The following is a 25400-nucleotide window of genomic DNA, read 5'->3' as shown; positions in this document are numbered from 1 at the left end:
AAGATGGTGCCTTCCAGGCCTTAGATTTTATTATTTTGTTGGAATAAAGTTCACATTGTACAATAAATATATTATTCTTCAAATAAAATAATTGTTAATATATATGGGAAAGAAATCTATCCTCTGCTGAAGTCCTGGTATAAAGAGTACCAACTAAACTCTTTGTTCAGAGTGGAAATATTGGTCATCTGAAGATTTATGTGTTTAAATATATGTTAGTACTAGGTATGGCTTTGACTATTTAGTTTTGTAGTTCAGTTTTTGTTTTTTGATGGTTAAATTACATCAAAGTCTTACCTCAAAGTCTTTGTAATGTTTTTCATTAGAATAGCAACCATAGAAAAAGTTACATTTGTGCTTGATTTCTGTTACCTTATATTTAAAATTTTCAGGGAACTTAAAAGAAACCGAATTAAGGTAATAGAAAGCCTTACCTTCCAAGGCTTGGACTCATTGAAATCATTAAAAATGCAACGCAATGGAATTAGTAATCTGATGGATGGTGCCTTTTTTGGACTGAATAATATGGAAGAATTGTGAGTATATTATATAAACTTTTCATTAAAAATCTTAGATTTGATTAGCTGAAAGAGATGATTAAGTTTAATGATAGATGTATTGATTTACCAATTACATTTCATCACAGTGTTAATATTTTTTAAATATTCCATAGTACACTTCAGAAAACAATGGCACAACTTACAACAATAACATTAACAAAATGAATGAATATAGAATTGAATCTCTTTTGCTTTCTACTTAAACATTTCCTTTCTTTGCTTTTAAATTCTCTTGGCTTCTTTTTTGTTTTATAAATATTTTATTAATTTTCTATTTTTACAATCAAGTACCTAATAGACAACGTGATGACTGAGCCCATTAGTGATTCTGTGGTATGTGTAAGCTTCTTCAAACTAAATCCAATATTACACCCTCTAGTACAGTGGTAGGCAACCTTGGCTCTTTTATGACTCGTGGACTTCCAGAATTCCTGAGCCAGTTGGCTCAGGAATTCTGGGAGTTGAAGTCCACGAGTCATAAAAGAGCCATGGTTGCCTACCCCTGCTCTAGTACATCCTCTCTTCTTCTGGTAGTAGACATTTTTCCACATTAAGTAAATACAATTCTTATTATTGTTAGTAAATATATAATTGCCTGTCAACATTTTTTACATTTTTCTAGTAGTGTCAATAATATCAGTTTAGAATATCTTTTCTAACCAAAGCATATCTTAATTGCATTTACACTCAATATCCATTTATTCAGTCCATATCCTATTTTTGCTTTTTTCAATTTTAATTTCCCATCCATGTTCAAAATATCCCAATCATTTATAATTTCAGAACAAGTTATATTTGGGTAACCAAGTTTCCCTTATTCAAAGTTCTTAGCATATTCTTATTTCCCTTCTCATACCAAGATATTACAAATCCTATCTATCTAGTTACAATAATAACACTATTTCTAGCAATATATTCTTAACCATATTCAAACATCTGATTGGTACTATAACATCCCCTCTAATAGGTCAAAGCTTCTATTTCCTTCAGTCTTACTCTAGCTTTCTTCCTTTGCCCACTAACTTTCCAAGTCAGTACATTTGGATTATCAAATAATTCTTCCTCTATTTTTATGTATGTTATTTGAAACAAGAGATTTAGTTAAAGCATTTTTGGAGGAACTAGCCCGTTGATATTCATTAAACAGCCTCCCTCCTTCTCCAATTCCCACATTATTGTTAACGGCTTTATCTTCCATTCCATCAGCTCTCTTTCTTTATCCTCCTTGGTTTGTAAAATGTCTTTTCCATTTCGAATATTATCGTTGTGTGTCTTCTAAGTCTTCATTTATCTGAGTCTAGCCGTTAGTTTCTTCCTTTAGATCCTCAATGTTTGTGTCAGCATTCTCTAGTTTTCCTTCTATTTTCTGAATTGCGGGTTCCTTCTCTGTAGTTATTTTCTGAGTTTATTTATTTATTTATTTATTTCTATTTATAGATTTAAATATTTATTTCAATTTGTAGATTTAAATTAGAAAATTGTTCTTTTTTCTCCTTTGTGTTATTTTTAATCTCATCATGAGCTAAAGCAATTGTTTCTTGTATTAATTTCAACATGGAGAGAATTTCTTTCTGTGGTTCATCAGTATTTTCTTGGTGATATGGCAAACTCAGGCTTCTGGAGACAGATGTTAAAGATGTTTTTTTTACTATTTAGAGCTAAATATGGAACATCCATTTTATTTTTTGTAAGTAGCCTTTATAAATTTATCCAACCAACTTAGCTGTTCTTAAATCTCCCCTAAGCAGATATAAGTACAATTCAATTTTTTATGTCCAATGAGAAATATATCCTTTCTGTCCAGGGAGAAAAAAGAACCATTAAAGGTTGTTTAACAATCAAGATTTATAATCCAAAGTGTTCCATCATATCAGACAATAGTATATGTTTCTTCTACAGGAAAATAGTCCCACAATACAGTTCTGAAAGTCAGTATTTGTATTCATAATTCAGACAGGCCAGTTTTAGAGTAATATAATTGTCTCTGCTACACAGATAAGCAGCCCCCAAGTCTGTTCCTTTTTCTCGGCTGCAATTATCAAAAGCTTCCAAGGCCAGCAGCCCCCAAGTCTGTTCCTTTTTCTCAGCTGCAATTATCAAAAGCTTCCAAGGCCAGCCAAAATCTTATCTAACTCTGGGCTTCTAGCCAGGTATCTTTTAGGCATAAATAAGTTGTAGTGCTGTAATTCACCACTAGATGTCATCAATGCCATTTTTCAGTTTTTAAATCCAAAATTTATATTGTAAACTTTTCAAGTCTTTCTTTTTTAAAAAAGGTCTTAAAAACAATTTTAGTCCCCAAATTATATATATTCCACGTTGGTCTTGTAGGTTTCTCCTTTTTCTCCAAGTAATTAATTTGCTGCTTTCCTGAGGGAATGGGGTGGAATTTCCCTGTCCCTCCTGTGGGGGAGTGCTTTGGGCAGATTTTCAGGAAGAGGTCATAAAGAGTTTCATCCATGTTTCTGTAAGATTGCTTGATAGTGCTTGTTGTCTTCCATTGACAGCAGCTTCTGACTGGCTAAGTGAATATAGCTAGTCTTTCCCCAGCCAGTTTGGAGGGCTGTTGTTCCCCTGTGATCAACGAGGGTGCCCTCCTTGCTTGCTGCCTCTACGGGGCGACTTTCAACACTTTCCAGGGTCCCCTAGTGGGGCCTTTCCGCAACATCAAAACTGGAAGCCTTCTTGGCTTCTATGTTGAGGACTTGTAGGTACAACAGTATTTAACAATAGCTTTGCATTTCTGTTAGCAAATTGCTATATATGGTTTGCATTTAAAATACATACTTTTAAATACATAATTTAAAGCATACGTGACATTTTCTTTTGATTCTATAGAGAGTTGGAACAGAATAATCTGACAGAAATAAATAAGGGATGGCTATATGGCTTGCAGGCACTGCAAAAGCTCTATGTCAGTCAGAATGCCATTAGTAGGATTGGACCTGATGCATGGGAATTCTGCCAAAGTCTTTCTGAACTGTAAGTACTTACATTTGTTTTATTGAGGTAAATTTAGTGGAATAAATTGCTATCTCAGTTGGGAAAGTTTCTTAATATACTTTATAAAAATGTATTTGTCTTCTCAAATCAAATTGATTAGTGGTGTCACAACATTTCAACTATCTTGTTACTTACATTTTTCTCTTTATTGTGCCTTTCGTTTTAGAGATCTGTCATACAATCAACTGACTCGCCTAGATGAGTTTGCTTTTATTGGAGTGAATGTATTGGAAAAATTAAATTTGAGTGACAGTAGACTCAGTTACATTGCTGATGGAGTTTTTAAAGGACTCTCATATCTACAGACTTTGTAAGTGTATATAATTTGGAGGGAAAATAACATTTATCAGAAGAAAGTTAGCAGAAATAAAATTTAAGCCTATGGTATTAAGAACAAAAGGAGATGTGGGTCCCCTTTCTGACGATTGACCTTAGATTATCCATATGCATTTCAAAATATGAGAGGTTTATTTTATCAAAGAGCTTGCTCAGATTAATTAGGTGCTTTTTAAAAGATTCAGCGCTTAAATGGACTTGTGTATAATGTAGCGGATGCTACATTGAATAATTCTTATGGAGTATTGATCGGTGTTACTTTATCTAACCATCTGTCTTCATGAACTAAGCAAGCCTTTCTTTTCAGGCTGAGTTCTTTCTATGCTAGGATAGGAGGCTGAAGTATAGGTAGATACATATTAAAATATATATAATAGTGCACAAACCTAGCATCTGAACATATGCAAAATACGTTTCCCTTTCAGTCCAGCGAAGAGCAGCCTGTCCTTCATAAAAATCAGTTAAATGGGAAAATGGTATTATCTATCCCTCAGGAATTTCCGGCATTTCTCTTTCTGGAAATTAAGCATTACTCATTTCCCTGGTGAACTCTACTGTAGCATACAAGCATCAGTTTTCAAAAGGATACTACACACAATCTTCCATTTTTTCCCCCCATTGAAATCTACTCAAGGTTTCTGTAACATTAATCCACATACCCCCCCCCCCCCCGTTATTTTTGTCAAACAGTTTTTTATTGCCCTTTTTCTTTCTGGTGCAAAAACAGCACAGTCAATTTTAAATGGTTCTGAGAGATGGAAAAATCCTCCAGAGATGTGTAAAATGTTTGAAATTCTTCTGAATGTATAAAACATAAAGAACTTGGTTAACCTTCATATTATTATCCTTAGAAGTATTTTAAAAGAAGTACTTGGAAAGAGTGTATTCTTTCCAAGAGATGGAAACTGCACAACTAAGTGTAAATGCGATTGAGTTGGGGTAACAGGTCTTTTTCAGGGAGAATAACTAAAACATAGCATGAGGAAGCGATGGAACTATCCTATCACTCCCAGCTATCATTAAGTATTATTGGGGAAGAAAAGAGAATAATCTGTTGCCCAAATAGTTAACAGCCTACAGAAGACTTGCATAATCAGTCACACTGTTTTAAATTCAATGCAGCCTTTTAAAGGGATTAGTTAAAGCTAATGTTTTAAACATGGAGTAGCATGAAACAAAAGAACAGCAGATTAATTAGTGAATTTTGTTGGGATCTTGAGAAACATCAAGCTGCTGAGAGGCTAGTTTTTTGGTTCAGGGTCATTGGATGTTTATAGACAATGGTCTGAGAGTGATTAACAGGACTCCAAGTATTTATGCCTAACTGGGCATGAAAAATAAATGCCTATTGGCCCACCCAGTAAGGACCTACTCAAATGAACTTGTTCTAGTTACATATGACATCGGAATGTGTCAACTTCAACAGCCGGAAAAGTTGTCCTTTAATAGATCTTTTCCTGTGTCTGTGGCTTTGCATTGTAAACTAACTAACTGCCCTGGTTTCAGGCTGGAATATAGAATATGTGTTCCATATTTGTCTGAAATGGTATACTGTTTCCTGCCTGAGCAAGGGGTTGGACTAGATGACCTCCAAGGTTCATCATCATCATCACCACCACCACTATTATTATTATTATTATTATTATTATTATTATTATTATTATTATTATTGTTATTATTATTCAGCATAGCATTTATTTTCCTATACAAGCTTTCTGTTAAGTTATATCGGGTAGGGGAGAGATTTACCGTGAAACTGCTTTTATTAAGGAACTGGTTAACCATTTATTTATGGTTAAGAAATTAATTCCTGAAAATAATAAATATCTTAAATATTCTCTCATTTTGCAGCATGAATACAACTTCAGGGAGGTTATATTGATGGTGCAAAATGTTGGAAAATTATACAGATAGTCCTTGACTTACAACAGTTCTCTTAGTGACCATTTGAAGTTACAAGGGAACTGAAAAAGTGACTTACAACCATTTTTCACAGTTATGACCGTTGCAGCATCCCCATGGTCATGTGATTTACATTCAGATGCTTGACAACTGACTCACATTTATGACAGTTGCAGTGTCCCCGGGCCATGTGATCATCTTTTGTGCCTTTCTGACAAGCAAAATCAATGGGGTAACCAGATTCACTTAACAACTGTGTTATTAATTTAACAACTGCAGTAATTCACTTAAAGGTGGCAAGAAAAGTTGTAAAATGGGACAAAACTCATTTAACAAATTTCTCACTTAGCAACATAAATTTTGGGCTCAATTGTGGTTGTACGTTGAGGACTGCCTGTACCAAATGACAGAAATTGAGTATTTTAAAAGGTTTTTTGTACATTATCATTGATAAACTATTGCTTAAGTTTCTGAATTCACTAAACTGAGAGGAAAGTAAAAGTTGTTATAAATTTATCCTTTGTCCTTAGCATTGCTAAGTTTATTAGATTTCAGCAAAGCATCCTCTTTTCCTCTTAGGACAGGCATGTGAAACTGCCGGCCTATGGGCCGGATGTATCATGCCAAAAACGTGCCCATTGCATGTGACGTCGTGAGTTTGACAAACCTGTCTTAGGAGTTCACTGAATTGATTTTAACAGCTTTCTGTTCAATACTTTAGAAAGGTGTAGAGCATAAAGGCATAAATGAAAGTCAAATTGGCATATAATAGAATTTGTGAATAAAACCACCCACATATGTCTCTGAAAACCTTTTTTTCCTGGATAGCAATTGTTCAATCAACCTATATCTTATCTATTACTATGCTAATGTTATAAGCTTCTTGCTTCATTAACACAAAAGAATTTACAACAATGGTACAACATTAATTCAACTGTAGAGGCTCATCAGTTGGTGGTAAATGACATACTAAAGCCGTTAAAGACTAATAGATAGTACTCAGCTGGAGTAACAGTGCTGCTTGGCTTTAGCTCTAGTGATTTTACATAATTCCACTTTCCATTGGGGTTATGTTCATGTATTTATTCTCCAGTCATATTCTTTTAACCAAGTTAATATCTCTTTAGGCCAGCATTTATACTAATGGAAGTATGAACATCTGTATGAGGATAACTTATTGCAAAACCAAACCTTAAAAATAACAAGACCTGAAAGGGAGAGGAGAAATTGGGGTTGGAAGAATTTGTTTGGTTTTGTTTTGCTTGGTCAAATATTTATTAGGAATATATATTTATATTTTTAGAGATCTACGGAATAATGAGATATCCTGGGCCATAGAAGATGCAAATGAAGCATTTACAGGTCTTGAGAGACTCCGTAAACTGTAAGTTTTAAAAGTTGTAGAACTGATTGACTTAAAAGTGAAACCTTCAGAGTATGGGACTGTTTGACATTTTTAGAAACCTTTCACATCATTTGAGACTCAGGTCTGATATTAGAGTATAAAAAAAATAGTTGAGCATGTTAGGTCTTATAAATGTGATACAAAAAGATTCTCATCTCACTTTATTAAAAATAGGATCCTAAAAACTTATGCCTTCAAGAAGGCAGGACTTTATTTATAATGTACAGATCGACATCAGCAAGTATTGAGGGCCCAATTGGCAAAAGAAAGCTTAGGACCCTATTGGTTGGAAACATGTGGAAGAAGCCTTCATCCTGCCGCACTAAAACTCTTTTCCTTTATAATTTGAGGGTCAATAGAAAAATAATCAGTATACACAAGACTACAAAAGTTTTATTTTTAAAAAAAAAATACTTGCAAGTCCTGCTATAAATTTCCTTGGACAGACTTCTATACAGCGAGGGGAAAAAATTATTTGATCCCCTACTGATTTTGTACATTTGCCCACTGACAAAGAAATGATCAGTCTATAATTGTAATTGTAGATTTATTTTAACAATAAAAGACAGAATAACAACAAAAAAATCCAGAAAAATGCATTTCAAAAAGTTATAAATTGATTTGCATTATAAAGAGTGAAATAAGTATTTGACCTCCTCGTAAAACATGACTTAGTAGTTGATGGCAAAACCTTTGTTGGAAATCACAGAGATGAAATGTTTCTTGTAGTAGGCCACCAAGGTTTGCACACATCTCAGAAGGGATTTTGTCCCACTCCTCTTTGCAGAGCCTCTGCAAGTTGTTAAGATTTTGAGGCTGACGTTTGGCAGCTCAAACCTTCAACTCCCTCCACAGATTTTCTATGGGATTAATATCTGGAGACTGGCTAGGCCACTCCAGGACCTTAATGTGCTTCTTCTTGAGCCACTCCTTTGTTGCCTTGGCTGAGTGTTTTGGGTCTTTGTCATGCTGGAATACCCATCCACGACCCATTTTCAGTGCCCTGGCTGAGGGAAGGAGGTTCTCGCCCAAGATTTGATGGTACATGGCCCCCGTCCATCGTCCCTTTGATGCGGTGAAATTCTCCTGTCCCGTTAGCAGAAAAACACCCCCAAAGCATGTTTCCTCCTCCATCTTTGATGGTGGGGGATGGTGTTCCTGAGGTCGTAGGCAGCATTCCTCCTCCTCCAAACACGACTAGTTGAGTTGATACCAAAGAGCTCGATTTTGGTCTCATCTGACCACAACACTTTCACCCAGTTCTCCTCTGAATCATTCAAATGTTCATTGGCAAATGTCAGATGGGCCTGTACATATGCTTTCTTGAGCAGAGGGACTTCGTAGGCACTGCAGGATTTCAGCCCTTCATGGTGTAGTGTGTTACCAATTGTTTTTTTTTTTTTTTGGTGACCATGGTCCCAGCTGCCTTGAGATCATTGACAAAATCCTCCTGTGTAGTTCTGAGCTGATTCCTCACTGTTGTCATGATCGTTGAAACTCCACGAGGTGAGATCTTGAATGGAGCCCCAGACCGAGGGAGATTGACAGTTATTTTGTGTTTCTTCCATTTGCGAATAATCGCACCAACTGTTGTCACCTTCACACCAAGCTGCTTGACAATAGTGTAGGTCTATAGTCTTGTCCCTGACATCCTTGGACAGCTCTTTGGTGGTGGCCATGGTGGAGTTTGGAATCTGATTGATTGATTACTTCTGTGGACAGGTGTCTTATACAGATAACAAGCTGAAATTAGGAGCACTCAGCTCGTTACCTGTATAAAAGTCACCTGGGAGCCAGAAATCTTGCTGATTGATAGGGGATCAAATACTTATTTCACTCATTAAAATGCAAATCAATTTATAACTTTTTTGAAATGTGTTTCTCTGGATTTGTTGTTATTATTCTGTCTCTCACTGTTAAAATAAATCTACCCTTACAATTATAGATTGATCATTTCTTTGTCAGTGGGCAAACGTACCAAATCAGTAGGGGATCAAATAATTTTTCCCCTCACTGTATAGAAGTCTGTCCAAGGAAATTTATAGCAAGACTTGCAAGTATTTTTTTTAAAAAAATAAAACTTTTGTAGCCTGGTGTATACTGATTATTTTTCTATTGACCCTCAAATTATAAAGAAAAAGAGTTTTAGTGCAGCTTCATTTATAGATGAGAATCAGTTATTTATTTTATTTTATTTATTTTAATTCCATTTATATCCCGCCCTTCTCCGAAGACTCAGGGCGGCTTTACAAACTTAGCTGTAGCCTTCATTCTATGTATATGCCTGCTTATTAGGGCTTTCACACACCCCAAGCGGCATTATTACAAAGTCAGCTTATTGCCCCCAACAATCTGGGTCCTCATTTTACCTACCTTGGAAGGATGGAAGGCTGAGTCAACCTTGATCCTGGTGGGATGCGAACCTGCACTAATTGCAGGCAGCTGGTGTTACTTAAGGAGGCATTAGCCCACTGCTCCACCAAGGCTCTTTTTATCATAAGTAATGTTATGTAGTTGCTATCTAGTAAGAATGTATTTTGGAGAGCAGTTGCTTGTTGGGATTTGTTGCTTTATTAAGTATTTTCTTAAAATCAGCCATATACCTTGTATGCAGTCACAAAAGAGCAGTATCTGCTCTGGGGCATGTGGAGAGTGAGATTCCCTCACCCCACCTCACCACTCCACCCCGCCGCCCCAGACCCTTCCTCTCAATTGGAGAAAAAAGAGGTTCTTTTACAAGAAAGGTAGAAACTGATCTCAAGTTAGGAAAAGGAGAGAAAAATTCCTGTTCTCCAGTTAAAAAATTCTCAAGTCTCCAGTTAAAGGTTAGAATCTACAAGAAGCTAAAAAAAGTGCCAGAGAACAAGCAGAGAACTTCAGCCTCAATAATCTCTTTGTCTCTAAGGTATACCAAAAAAGTCAAAATAAAAGCTGTAAGAGTTTTTATTTTTTCTGTATGGTGCTACAATACTTAAGTAGAAATAAAAACTGGTAAGAGTTCTAACTTTATTTTTTTTCTGTGTGGTATTACATAGGCTTTGTTGTCTTTGAAGAGGTTGGGTATTCTGTGTGATCATATACTTACTATTCATTTTTTCCTTTGTCAACTTGTGTGATGAAATTTAATGTAGTAGCAATCTCTTCTAGATCCTGTCACAACTTGCTAATTATAGCGGACTGGCACCATCTTGTGGTCTATCTAAAATGTTCCCTGTGCTTTTGTAAATTATTTTTTTATTAAAATAAATTAGTATTCATATACTTTTCACTTTATTTTTTGTGATAGTTGTTATAGCCATGTTGCTACAAAAGGCAGAGAACATAAGTTATCAAAGGCCTTAGGGTGGTTTTTTTTACACCAATATTTGTTTTGTTTCATATAAATATTTTTGGCTATTTGTTTTTTCAAAGGATTCTTCAAGGAAACCAAATTAAGTCAATTACAAAGAAAGCACTTTCTGATCTTCAGGCCCTTGAATATCTGTAAGTATATCTTATCTGTTTTTCTGTAGAACATATCCCAGTTTTAAAAATTCAGTCATGAAACAAATTCATGAATACGTGGTTCTTGTTTTATTTTGTAGAGATCTGAGCAACAATGCTATAGTATCTATTCAAGAAGGTGGTTTTTCCCAGCCTCTTCTTAAAGAATTGTAAGTATTTAATCTTGCAAAATGTTAAATGCAATCAATATTTATAAATTAGTTGCACTGAAAAGAATTTCTATCTCTAACACACTTTTTAATCAATATGGATTTTTTTCTGATTAAAGCGATAATTTGATTAGTTAAACTAGTTTTGAATTATCTTCCCTGTGAGAGAGCTCAGGAAATCTTTGCTCACAAGTATCTCTGAAGTGGTTTCTCTGAATTATTTACTTTAAAAAAAAACAATACTTCAGAGGCAAAATTTATTTAAGTTAGGCAATATATACAAAAATTCTGAAAAGTACAATGCAGAGTGCATTAAACATTTCAGATAACATATGTAATAACTATTGAAGAATAAAAGCAGATAAAGACCAGCAGCATCAAGACATCAAAGGATCCAACGTATTGTTTCACCAGCTATATACAAGATTGTGTTTAAGAAAAGATCTATACAGTATATAACCAGAATTTTCTCTCTCTCATTATACTTTGTTGGATGATGTTTTTTAAGTTAGTTGGTTGATATGAATGTAAAATATTAAAGGTTAACATCTACAATACATTTTAGGAACATCAGGCATATAATACTGAAATGTTAATGAAGATTTTCAAACATTTTTAGCAGGAATAAGCAGGAAAAAAAGAATCATGCCCTGTAACTACAAGCAAGCTGTTATTTCTTTGCCTTCCAGCTTACAGCATTTTTCCTTGTGCCTTATGTTTTCAGGTTGTTGAACACTAGCAGCTTATTGTGTGACTGCCAGTTGAAATGGTTCCCACATTGGCTTTTCCACAGCCGTTTGCAGGACACTGTCAATGTTGTTTGTGCTCATCCTGAACGGCTAGCTAGAAGGAGCATTCTCAGTGTGAACACTGAAGATTTTGTTTGTGGTTTGTGTTCTCTTACCTTTTTTAAAAAAATAAAATGTCATTTTATAATGAACCTACTGATAATTTTTATCCCAAAAATGGTTGCATGTATGAATTATGAAGGAAAATATGAGTTCACTAACTTGCCCATCAAACATTCTGGTTTATGTGAATTTGATTGTGTGAATTTGATATGATTTTTGGTGTATACGTTAAGCATATATATTGCTAGCCCAAATGTTGGTTCAAAAACCTTAGACTCAGATTTCAGAAGTTGTCTGGAACATTTTTTGCTAGTTTGTTCAGTTAACAAACTTGTTCAGTGAACAGAGTTCAGCAGAGCCAGATCTTCAAATAAGTCAACCTGGATGTTACAGGAAAGCTTAAATGATAGAATAGTAGAAAAAATATAAGTACAGTGGCCTTAATACTTTGGAATTTTCTTTCTTTGAAAGCAATATTGTTAATATTTTTAGGGGTAAGTTCCATTGGTTTATGGATCATGCCTGGCCTTGCATGGGATACTGAGGTCTCCAAAAGTCAATTTGACAGGGTGAAATAAAAGACACTATTTCAAATACGGCAACTGTAAGATGTGTGAATTTCAATTCCCAGAATTACACTTACCTTAAAATTGCCAAGATTGAAAAATATTTTTCTAATGAATGAAATGTATATTTTAAAAATCTGCAGCACTTAAATGTTTATATATTCTTCTCCTAAAACATTAGTTTGCTTACAAAAATAGAAAGTGCTCAATTTCCTGCTCCCATCAATTGTGAGGAAGCTCTGGGAGCTACAGAAGAATGGGCCACATGCAAATCTTTGGCCACAGTTTTTATGAAAGGTTTTATTTTACATTAGCAGTTGTACAGTATAATGTTAGCTTTGACATTTTTTTGAAGATGGGCACTTTGCAGCAACCAATATATTGTCTCCATGTTTTGTTTTTTCATAGATGACTTTCCTAAGCCACAAATTAGAACACATCCTGAGACAACAGTTGCGCTTAGAGGAACCAATGTTACCCTGACTTGCAAGGCAGTGAGCAGCAGTGATTTGCCTATATCTGCTGCCTGGAGAAAGGACAGTGAAATACTATATGGCACAGATATAGAAAATTATGTCAGGTACCAACAACAAGATGGTGAAATCCTGGAATATACTTCTATCCTGCATGTTTTCAATGTGAACTTTACTGATGAAGGAAAATACCAGTGTATCATCTTCAATCACTTTGGGTCCAATTATTCCAACAAGGCCAAGTTGACTATCAATGGTATGCAGCAGTGAGAGTTTTGTTTTGCTTTGTTTTAAGAAGAAAAAAAATCCTTGAAATGAATATGTATAAAAGAGGGATTGAGAGCCTTTATCTTTCATGTAATTCCAACAGTCCATTGCAAGCAAGCAATTTAGATCTCTGGCAAAAGTGATCTTGCTTTTCCCAGGTAGTGCTGTGTGGAGAGAAGAGACATCTAAGAGAAAGAAATGTGTGTTTACATAACCTTTGACTATAGCTTCACTGATACATGATACAAACCCAACAGATCACTTCTGTGGTTTCATCAGAAAAAAAAGGATTTCATAGTTTGTTTAGCTTCCAGATGTGTGCCAACAGTCTTTCCATTTTCAGTTCCTCCCTAAAATAGTAGGTAAAAAAAATTAACTGGTGCTGAAAAGTTATGAAAGACTTCTCACATAGAGGCTAGGCATAAGGACCTTTTTCATTTTTTAAAAAAGGGGGAAACAAAAAGCAGCACAAAATTACTAAGGATTTTTAACTGTAATTTAGGGGAAAAGCCATAACAAATGAGTTAAGTCCAAAACAAATAAGCCATGTTACAGTTTAACCCAGTGTGTTAATTAAATTAGATAACAGCCAACTTGCTTCTTGGCTCAGTGCTCCCAAAAGGACTAAGCTGAATAAGAGGAAGAGACAGCCACAGCAGTTCCATGGGTGGAGATGGTTGGGGCAACTGCAGCAACAACAGCTTCTGTGTTTTTCTGGAGCTGCCTGTTTGGTTATGTCTACTGGAGCAGGGGTCCTCAACCTTGGCAACTTTAAGACTTGTGGACTTCAACTCCCAGAATTCCTCAGCCAGCTTTCCGGGAGTTGAAGTCCACAAGTCTTAAAAGTTGCCAAGGTTGAAGACCCCTGTACTAAAGTCAAGAGAGTTGTAACCTGAGAAGTTAGTGGTAGCAGCATGCCCCTTCCTTTACATCAGGAGAATGACTGCCCAAAAGTATTTGGGCACGTGAATGCTGCCGTTGCAGGGAAATGGTGCATTCTACCTCCAGATGGGGGAAAATCTTAACCAATTCACAGGAATCGTACTGAACTAACCAAGAAGTAAATTACATGGAAAATATTTGCACTTTATTTCTTAATGTACTAAATCACATCATCCCAGTAAGATTGCCCAGACTGAGGATGTTTTATTGTGTTTACTGTTATGAAACTACTTTTTTAATCTTAAAGGATGAAAAGATTTAAAAAAGCTAAGATAATATGGGTTGTTCCAGAGAAACTAAAAATCATTTTGCTTTTTTGTTTCCCCCCTCCAAATCATTATTAAATCTTGGGAGTAAATTATATTTTGAAACAAGGCGGATTGATGAAATATAGTTTTTGATGGTTGTGAGTTTGTTTTTGGATTTTTTTTTTTAGTGGGCAAACAACTATCTTTTGAGTCAGAAAGTGCACTTTCGGGTAATTTTTAATCCCCCCCCCAAAAAAAAAAATCCAGATCTTTTCCAAATGTTTGGTATAAAATGTTTAAGGCTTTGAACAAAGAGAATTGTGGATTCTATGTGTTCTGCATAAGGAAAATTCTCATGTTAATTCTACTGCATTGTCATTCAGAGTTGCCTTCTTTTGTGAAAACTCCCATGGACTTGACAGTACGTACCAGAGCCATGGCTAAATTGGAATGTGCTGCAGAAGGCCATCCACCACCCCAGATATCCTGGCAAAAAGATGGTGGCACAGATTTCCCTGCAGCTCGTGAAAGGCGCATGCATGTGATGCCAGAAGATGACGTCTTCTTCATAGTAAATGTGAAAATTGAAGATATGGGGATTTATAGTTGTATGGCACAAAATGTGGCTGGCAGTATATCAGCAAACGTAACATTGACTGTGTTAGGTAAGCAGACTTAAAGCTACATGAGTCATTTTATTAGACCTTCATACTTGGATATATTTCAGGAGATTTGCACCTACAGGGATAAGATCAGAAGTCCCAGTTGTCCCACTGAGAAAGTTAAAATCAGTTATTATGTGTTAGTTCTTTGGCATTTTTACAAGGGAGGAATGTTAGGATTGTGGTTAAAATAATAATAAAATAATAGTGACATAGTGCAGTATCAGAAAATGCTAGCCTTAGATTTAGGCAATGAAAAACAGTACTGTTTATTTGGTTTGAATTTAAATGTGGTCAGATCCCACAATCAAATTGAACATCTCCAAATATTTATGGAAATATTTTCCCTTGAATATGTAGTATAAAGATATTTAGTCTGTGTGTTTGTAAGTACTTTAAATATTATCTTTATTTTTCCAGAAACTCCTTCATTTGTTAGGCCTCTGGAAGACAGGACTGTAGCTCAAGGTGAAACAGCTGTTCTGCAGTGCATTGCTAGTGGCAGCCCTGCCCCTCGCCTAAACTGGACCAAAGATGATGGTCCTCTGATGGTGACTGAACGGCATTTCTTTGCAGCTGCCAATCAACTGCTCATCATTGTAGATGCGGGATTAGAGGATGCTGGAAAATATACTTGCATTATGTCTAATACCCTTGGTACAGTGCGTGGCCATATTTATCTACATGTATTATCCTCACCGAACTGTGACTCATCCCAAAGTGGCATTGGAATTGGAGATGATGGCTGGACAACAGTTGGGATTGTGATCATTGTTGTGGTCTGCTGTGTTGTAGGCACCTCTCTAGTTTGGGTGGTTGTTATCTATCACATGAGAAGAAAAAGTGAAGATTATAGCATCACTAACACAGGTGGGAAACCTGCTAATTTAATTTTATTGATTTCATAGTTAACATGACAATTGGTAAAGGGAATTGAGTTAATTCCATTTGAAGTGGCTTAGTAGAAATCTGTTTGCACATCCAGAAATACCTGTTTCATGAACCATCAAACCTCTGTCAGAAACGTAATGCCAGAGCCTTTGATTACCATATATACAGCCTATAGAAGTGATCATATATAAAGTCAAAATACTGAAGTTTAAGAAAGCTGTAAATGAATATACACAAATTTCTTGTTTGTGATAAGGTTGCAGTGTTTAACGGGTTATTGCATAATTTTTTTTTCAAAAATTACATTTTGTCATATCTTCAGAAAAATTAGTGTTATATTATGGAATTAGTGTGAAAATTATTAATTTTTTATAGTTTAATAAATGGCAGTAAATTAGCATTAGAAAAGAATAAATGAAAATGATTTCAAGACATTTTATTCTTCTAGACCAGGTATGTCAAACTGCCGGCCTGCGGGCCGGATGCATCATGACAAAACTGCGCCCTCCCCATTGCTGGCAATGGGGGAAAAGTCACGATACGTCACATGACGTCACGTGACATCGCGAATTTGACATGCCTGTTCTAGACATACTAGGTAAGTTTGCTTTGTACAGTGTGAGGTTGTTTCTTGATACGCTGCCTGAATGTCACTGTCTTAATAGATACCTAATTGCTGGATAGTTTAATACCATATTAAAAATATAATGGTTAACTATTGTTCCCCGCCCCCCTTTTTTTTCAGAAGAGGTAAATTTGCCTCCTGATATTCCTAGCTACTTATCTTCTCAAGGGACTCTGTCAGAGCCACAGGAAGGCTATAGTAATTCTGAGGCAGGAAGCAATCAGCAACTTATGCCTCCCTCCAATAGTTACATACACAAAGGCACAGATGGTAAGTCCTATTTATCTTATTCTTAGGCAAAAATTAGATTATTTTCCACAGCCAGTTTACTGTGACCCACCAAATTCTCGATTGTTGAGATTTTCCAAAGAATGTAAACCGAATTACAATTAATCAAGGCAAAATTAAAGATATAATTAATCTCTTATGTAGTACATACTGTTGGTAGTCTTCAACACTGCAGTCATCATAAATATGAACCACTTGCCAAGCGTCTGGATTTTGATCACATTATAGGGATGCTGTAAGTGTGAAAAACGGCCATAAGTCACTTTTTCAGTGCCGTTGTAACTTCAAATAGTCACTAAACAAATGGTTGTAAGTTGAGGACTACTTCTATAAGCATATTCTGAGTTTGCAACATGGTTAGGTGGACCAATTTGGGTGTCAGGTGTGAAAATGTTGTCTTTATTGATATACTCCTTGCATCAGCTTAGATAACATTTGCCCTACCTCCTCAGTCAGTTCACCATCGCTGCGGGACTAGTTTTAGAATCATTCAATCATTTTTAAAAAATGATTCCATTGGTTGGTTTATTTTCTTTTTTTGTGTGTATTTGCTTTCTTTTTTAAAAAAATTACTCCCATCAAAATGATTAAAATCAGGAAGGTGGTGGAGGGTGAGGAAGCTAAGAATGTTTGGTAAAGGAGAAGGCTATAAGGAGAAGGGAAAATTCTTGTACTTTTCTGGATGCACTTGTATGAAGCAAGCAAACCCAGAACCAATTCCTGACAGTCATGAAAGGGGAGAATAGTTAAAGAAGCATTTCCTTCCCTCCCCCCCCCTGTCTTTCTAAGTGGTGCCTTCCAGTTTTTCTGGACTAAAATCCTATCATACCTCTGACCGATTGAAGCTCTCCTAATAGCACTTACAAAGTCAAGTGCTGGGAGAAAGCATCTCTTAAGCCTGAGGGGCAAGGCCTGGGATAAATTGGCAAAGGTTTGCTAGTTTCTCCTTCTAATTCAGATGACACAATGCTGAAATTGGGTTCTCTTCTCTCCCCCACCCTCCTGCTGTTAGACTCATTAAATGCTCATTATGAGCAAGCCGCTCCTGCACTGAGCAGGAGTTGAATTATTGAACTAAATTACTTCCAAAAGTCCCTTCCAAATGTCTGATTCTGTTTCTTCTGGCTTTTGTTTGCTAAACTCCATATCCTCCAAGATTTTCCCATAGATAGTAAAGTTGCTTGTTTTCGATGCTTGTTTTCTTAGTAGAAGCGATCCTGTCAAAGTATTCTAACTTACCATTATTATTTTTTCATTAGGTGGCACAGAGCCATTGGTGATCTGCTCGGATTGTTATGACAATGCCAACATCTATTCCAGAAACAGGGAGTATTGTCCTTATACATACAACGCAGAGGAGGATCCACTGGATCAGTCGTTGTCCAGCCTAATGGTACAGGTGTCTAAAGAGCCTTATCCTGGATGCCCTCAGCATGAAACCACAACTATTAATAACTTTTCAGATGGCCAAGATAGGTCTCTGTGTGTTAGCAGTCAAGACAGGCTACATGAGAGGAAACCATGTTCTCAGTCCTGTGGCAGTGGTAAGGGCTTTTTTTTTGGTTGATGTTTAAATGATTTCATTTTCATCTGAATAATGAATTGTCTGTTGTAAAATACTTCATAGCTACATTGCAAAATATACTCTGAATCTGCCTTTTTCAGAGCTTTGTTTTTATTTTATTTGTTTTTATCTTGCCTTATTTTTATAAATAACTCAAAGGCATTGAGCATATCTAGTACTCCTGTCTCTCCCATTTTCCATACAACAACCCTGTGAGATGGGTTTAACTAAGAGTGTTACTGGCCTAAAATCACCCAACTAGTTTTCACGGTTAATGTGGAACTTGACTTCATGGACTCCCAGTTTCTAGCTTGTTGCCTTAACCACTAGATCTAATTGGCTCTCAGATTTTACTCTTATTGTTGATGTCCAGTCTCCAAGCTCCATTACTCAAAATATATCTAAATGTAATTTGTTTATGAAGCCAAAAGAATAGGTTATGTAAACATTGTCTTTCATATTTCCAGAAGTCTATTTTTAATTTGATTTCTTGTATAAAAAGAAATGAAAAAGATACAAAAAGAAAAAAAATGAAAAAAGTAAAAAATGTGTGTGTGTGTGTGTGTGTGTGTGAGAGAGAGAGAGAGAGAGATACTTTTAAACATAACATTTAACTATGACCATACAGAGCAATATTAATTAGTTTTCCATTATGTCACTAGAGAGCCAGTTCATAAGTAGACAATGAATATATTTCATCAATCCAAGATTGTAAATCTAGGATGGTTCTGTCTTGCCATTGTAAAAGAGTAAATATTTTTGGTTGTGCCCCATAAGTTAATAACTTCATTATTCTTCATGTAATGTATTTGAAATAGCTGATATATAATTCCAAATCACATCATAATAACCATCTTGCTCTTTCCTAAAATCATATTAACAAACTTATGGATATTAAGCAAAATAGGAAAACATATGTGTCCCTCTCCATAATTTTATTTTCCAATATAATGAAGTCATGGCCGTATCTTTTAAAACATTTTATCAAGTGTCCAATAAATATGAAAATTCTGAATTGCTTTCACGTTGAGATTATAAGACTTAAATAAGTTTTAATGTTTACGATTCTTGCAATTCATTTGTAAATCTGGTTTATTCCAAATTTATATTCCAACTTTCTTAAAAAAATGTGGTTTTGACCAAATAGGGAAAATAAAATATATTTTAATTTAATATTTTGCCACTCCATAGATTTAGATAACCTGAATGTTTCTTTCAATTTTTTGATGACTGGATGAATCAGAAATTAATATTATTAGCTCATGAATCCCCCCCAAAAAAAGATTAAGCTCAAGTTTTCAAACTGGGACTATCCCACAATGTAAACTGTCATGTAAATAAGAATCAGAATTACACAATATCTTTCAACTATGCCTTGCAGCATTTAATGCAGGAAATAAAATATAATTTTTGACTAAAAAAAGGTCTAATAAATTTACTAACTTTGAAGCCAAGATGCTTCTATAAATATTAGATATATGTGGTTCTTAATAAGTGTCTTTAGTAGTTTGGAATACACTTTGGCTACCTTATGTTTTTGTAGATATATCCGAATATATAGCTTTTTATAAAATGTACAAAAATATTCCTAAACATAGAAAAATAGCAAATACATGATTTAAATGTACTATTATAGGTAAAATTGGTGTTGTTGGTGAGAATCTTAGTGCTGAGGTTGTTTACAAATTCAAATTTCTAATTTTTCCTTCCACAGATCTTTTTCAACAGTCTTTATGGGGTATCAATAATGATCTGGGGTTGTTGCACCCTCATTGTTCATCTCCATCTAAGACCCATGAGGTGCCAGAAGTTCTGCGAAATGAAGGCATCACAGAGAAGAAGCCAGAGCACATTATTCCTCCTAGGCTTCATCACAGATTACATGAATACAACTTTGATTTTAACAGGACTCGGGACATGCAAGAGCATCGTGAAGCTACATAAAAATGAAATAAACATTAGCAGCTTGAAGCATTTGTTAGTATTGTTGCTACCTCACATTTTGACTCATGGCAAAAAATGTTTCATGCTTCCAACAGAGGCCTAATGGAACAGAACACTGCATGCTGGAGGGCAAAATCACTTCTGCTATTTTCCAATAAGTACCATATATTAAAGTTCAGTCTTAAACGGATGGTGAAAAAAAAGAAGATACAACACAGTGATGGAAATTGATAAAAAGTGTCTCTGTTGTCTTGGAAACATTCCCAAGAATGGTTCACATACGTTATATTTCCTGCTGGAAAAAAAAACTTTAAAAGAGCTTCTTTGCAAGATTTCTTAGTATTCATCAATATGAAACTTGCTTGATTTTTTTGATCCATCTGACAACTAGCAAGAATTCCCCTCAGTATGTCCGATCACAAAATCTATTTACTTTTTCTCTCTGAAGTATTCAGATGTAAATATATACATATAATATAAATATTTTGTATACACTAATGGAGATGAGAGACTGAAATGTAAGGTGTTTTTTTTAAATCATGCCAAATATCACATCATTCTGACTTCCCTGACTTCCAGAAACTGTTTACTAAAAATGATGCAGATGGGTTGATTCATTATTATTATTATTATTTGCACTCCACAATTGGAGTTATCAAATGCTCTGCCATTCACTGGAGATTTTCATTCTTTGGTGGCTCTTCCACTTTATAGTTTTATGTATGGGTAGTAATTGATGGAAGGAAGATTGTGCATAAGGAGAATTTCTTGTGAGTTGGTTTGTGGATTTTAACACAGAATATGATATGTATGATGTGTGAGATGGTTAAGTTGATGTATTATTGGAAATCTGAACTATTAATGTGAAATCATTTTTAAAATTTCATGGATGCTGGAAATTTTACTTTTTTAAAGCTTAGAAAGTTTAAACTGATTATCTCTGTTCACACCCATGGCTGAGAAATTAAGCAATGAGTGTGTAAGATGTGAAGAATTAAATGAGTTGAACATCAATGGTTAGTCAGAAAACAGTGTTTCTCAACCTTGGCAACTTTAAGATGTGTGGACTTCAACTCCCAGGATTCCCCAGCCAGCCATGCTGTCTTCCCCATACTCCCTGATGCAGGCTGAGTCCACACACATGATATAACAGTGTAACAGTAAAGGAAGATTATCTCAGAATAACAAAGGGTATAGACCAGATATGTCAAACTCGCAACGTCGTGCGACGTATCGGAGCTTTTTTCCCATTGCTGGCATTGGGGTGGGCACGGTTTCCTCATGATGCGTCCGACCCGTGGGCCAGCAGTTTGACACCCCTGGTATAGACCCTCAATAGTCTCAGATTGCTTTTTATACTGAGATAATCTTTTTTGCTATTCTTGAATAATCTGTTTGCTAATTTTTCCTATTATAATAATACAGAGTTCTAGATTGCAGCTAGAAAACATCTCATAAATGTTTGCTATGGCAAATGCTTGTATTCTGATAAAATGTAGGAAAAATATTAGCTGTCAGTGTAATCCCACACATTTATTCAGATTTAAGTCCCATTAAGTGCAGTAGGCTTACTCTCAAGTAAGTAATTATAGGATTGTAGTCCTATAATTAGCAAATTAGCTACAGTCTGAATTTCTTGTAACATCTTTTCTCAGAGTTCAATAAAAGGTACTTTGTAAACCATTTGGTGTGCTTCTATAGTAAAATGTTGGCATGAAAAATTATTAAGGCAAATATATTTCATTTGTGTCCAATATTCCTGCCTTGTAGAAAAAAATGAAGACTGAGCTTTTCTGGAGAGCTTTTGGTGTTTGAGCTGTGGTTAGAATGCAATTCTGCAGGCTACTTCTGCTGACTGCCAACTGCCAGCAGTTTGGCAGTTCGATTCTCACTGGCTCAAGGTTGATTCAGCCTTTCATCTTTCCAAGGTTGGTAAAATGAGGACCTAGATTGCTGGGGGCAATATGCTGACTCTAAATCACTTAGAGAAGGGCTATAAAGCACTATGAAGTGGTATATAAGTCTAAGTGCTATTGCTATATTGTACTGGGTTTTATCTGCCTTATTTCTATGTTACTTTATAGTATTTCTTTATGTGCATTGACATACAAATTGTATAGTAAATGAATCAATCAGTGACTGTATCCCCACTAATGGAAATAATATGTACTAAGCTCATGAGTAATAGTTAACTGGAAAAGGCCTCTTTCTACTAGCTGGAATTTTAGTGTTTCTGTTAAGACTCTTATTATATAAAGCCTGAATTTCTGGCTGGAAGCAGTAAAATTCCTGTGTTTTGTTTTGTAACTTAAGAATCCCTATGGGCTTGTCCCACTTACAAAAAGTAACCAGCCAGGTAACTAAGCAATGAAAGAATGAACTCATTTAAGTAGTGGTTGCTTGCCCTTTTGGTTTTTGTACCAGTGGAAAGTGCCAACTTACATATTGCTTATTTCTTCATAATATCAGTGTCCCAAATCTTACAGGGATCTCTTGTCTGAGGTCTGCAGCAGTGCTGAAAATACAAAAGTGAAGGCAGATTATTGTCAGCAAGTAGATAAAGCTCGGCTTTCTAGGGCACAAAATAACAGTCTTCTTTTATCCAAGATGTTTGCTTCAAAGTATTGAACCCCCAAAAAGTTAGCTTTTGATTAATCTTGCTTGCAGCTACAATTTTAATACTTGCTACATTATTTTATGTGAGAACCATACCTGAACTTTAGCAGCAAAAATGGAGATATAAAATATACAGAATGGCCAGGAAGGTGATGATACTTCTGTTAATAAGATAACAGAGGCACTTTATTATCATTTTAAGTGTGAGTTTTAGAATTGTATAAGAGAAAGGTTCCACTTAAAAACCTTTGGTAAAATATAGGTACTCTGAAAAGGATAAGAGTCAGACTGCATTAAAACTCTGTTTTGTATCTCTGAGATGTGTGCTAAAATAGCCAGCAACAGAAAGTTCTGCATTAGAATTTCTTGCTGCTGGTTTTGCATCTTCAGGGTGCACATGTACCAGATAGTTAAAGCATTTCTATTTTACCTGATGTGAAGTTAGCACTTGAGATAATTTTCCTTCACTAAGTGATGAAAACAGGTTATGGGAAATTGAGACAGTTTGTGAAGAATCTGATACGGCAAAGCTGGAAAAGTATGTAAGACCAGAACTTCATTTCATCTTTGTATATGCTTCCTGCCAGATTGCAAATGACATATTGCACAGCTCAATATTTTATTATTCACTCTGGAAGTTCAGAAGCTTCACTGTAGAGAGACAAATTTGGTAATCCAAACTTCCTTGTTAGATTAAAGAAATTCCCATTTAGCAACCACAAGTGGGACTGGCAACTCAGCTATTAAGCAGTCAGAAAGTGAAACCATGGCTGTCTTAGGATCTTCAGCTTTCTTTTTCTTTATAGATCTGTGAAACTTGTAAATGCGGGGATTGATTGTGAAGTTACTTTTTCATCACCATGATAACAATGGTGGCTAAACAAGAACTACATATTTACATATCCTTATTAAATAAATTTGGATTGCTGGCAAAAAATTAAATTAATACAACAATTGTCGCAGTTGCAACTGCTGCCTGTGGATGCCCCTAGTTTGGGCTGATACAGGCAAAAGATTTCGCACATATTTGAGTCAACGAGGTGCTCAAAAACACTCAAGACACATATCCTTATGTAAAACAATTCAGACAGCTTTGGGGCTAGGATGGGTTCAGCAGTCAGGCTAGAAATTGGAATGAATGAAGTATTGAGAATATGAGCACAAGGAAGTCTAAAAGTAAATTGTAGAGCAAAGAATTTAAACATTTTATAGCTTCTTTAAGCTATGTTTTGGGAAAATGACTTCCTAGCAAGCCAATACTTCTACTATTCTGAAAACAAAATCTATCGAATAGTGTCTGGGATTAGAATTTAGGCAATTTTGAAATATTTCACTTATCTGTGCTTTTTTAAAGAGGTGGTTGTTGTTTTGGCAGTTTGCAGGGGGGGAAAATTTCTAATACTTTTTTCCAATGCCAAAGAAATTATAGCTGTAAATATCCAAGGCAGTAGAAATCAATGTTTTCTTATAGCTGTTCTTTCCTTGTAACTATTTATATTTTCTCATGTAATCAGAATGTATATTTTGTACAGCATGTGTAAAATGTTTGTCTATTGTAATATACCTTATCCAATAAAGGAATACACAATTAACTTTTTGGGTTTGTCATGGTCTAATTGTGAGGTAAGTAGTCTTCTGAACAATTGCATAGTTTGCATTACTTGTGCTCCATGTTTGAACACCTGGGCTGCCTTGAATTTGTAACAACTAGAATTATCTAACAAAATGAAATTCAATAGTGAAAAAGTAAGGTTCTACATTTAGGCAAGAGAAACCAAATGCACAGGTATAGTATAGGTAGTATCTGACTCAATAGTAATAATTGTGACAGGGAACTTTGAGTCCTAGTGGACAATCACTTAAATTTGAGCCAGCAGTGTGCTGCATCTGCCAAAAAACTCAATGCAGTCCTAGGCTGCATTAACAGAGGGATAGAATACTGCATCCTGTTTTGGTTGCCTGATGTAAAAAAGATGTTGAGACTCTACAGAAAAGAGTAACAAAGACGATTAGGGGACTGGAGGCTAAAACATATAAAGAATTGTTGCTGGAATTGGGTATGTTTAACTTAATGAAAAGAAGGAGTAGGGGTGATAATATCTAAGGAGTTGCCATAAAGAAGAGGGGATCAACCTATTCTTCAAAACATCTGAAGGAAAGACAATGGATGGAAACTAATCAAGAAGAGAAGCAATCTAGAACTGAGGAGAAATTTCCTGATAGAACAATTAATGAATGACCTGCCTCCAGAAATTGTGGATGCTCCAATATTGGAAGCTTTTAAGAAGAGACTGGATAACTATTTACTTGCAGTGGTACAGGGTTTCCTGCCTGAGCAGTAGATCACAACCTACTACTTGATAAGATAGAAAAATGTGGGTTAGATAGCATTACCACCAGATGGATTCGTAGATGGCTGACAGGCCGTACTCAGCGTGTGGTCCTCAATGGAACTGCATCTACATGGAAGGAAGTGTGTACTGGGGTGCCCCAGGGCTCTGTTCTGGGCCCAGTGCTCTTCAACATCTTCATCAACGATTTGGATGAGGGGATAGATGGGGAACTCATCAAATTTGCAGATGACACCAAGCCGGCAGGGATAGC

The 25400-nt window shown here is 35.5% G+C and overlaps 1 protein-coding gene across 2 annotated transcripts in view; it reads left to right on the top strand.

Annotated features, from left to right (window-relative positions):
• Positions 1-24393, top strand: part of LRIG2 (leucine rich repeats and immunoglobulin like domains 2) — a 52033-nt gene extending 27640 nt beyond the window's left edge. The window contains exons 6-19 of one of the 2 annotated variants that reach the window (XR_014025739.1): positions 393-536; positions 3399-3542; positions 3730-3873; positions 7105-7185; positions 10618-10689; positions 10791-10859; positions 11584-11747; positions 12685-13005; positions 14590-14871; positions 15289-15738; positions 16505-16654; positions 17932-18216; positions 19951-20586; positions 21951-24393. Coding sequence is in view for 1 of the 2 variants with exons in the window: in XM_081322252.1 (XP_081178378.1) it covers positions 393-536; positions 3399-3542; positions 3730-3873; positions 7105-7185; positions 10618-10689; positions 10791-10859; positions 11584-11747; positions 12685-13005; positions 14590-14871; positions 15289-15738; positions 16505-16654; positions 17932-18216; positions 19951-20180 (2536 nt within the window). In the remaining variant the exon portion in view is untranslated. Of the gene's footprint in view, positions 1-392; positions 537-3398; positions 3543-3729; positions 3874-7104; positions 7186-10617; positions 10690-10790; positions 10860-11583; positions 11748-12684; positions 13006-14589; positions 14872-15288; positions 15739-16504; positions 16655-17931; positions 18217-19950 lie in introns of both variants that reach the window. The other variant, XM_081322252.1, reaches the window with a different exon arrangement.
• Positions 24394-25400: the final 1007 nt, after the last annotated feature.

This window comes from Vipera berus (assembly GCF_964194415.1).
Source record: "Vipera berus genome assembly, chromosome: 3".
In the NCBI taxonomy this organism is placed as follows: Eukaryota; Metazoa; Chordata; class Lepidosauria; order Squamata; family Viperidae; genus Vipera; species Vipera berus.
The sequence above is the reverse complement of the archived record's forward strand: the minus strand, read 5'-3'. Positions and strand labels throughout refer to the sequence as shown.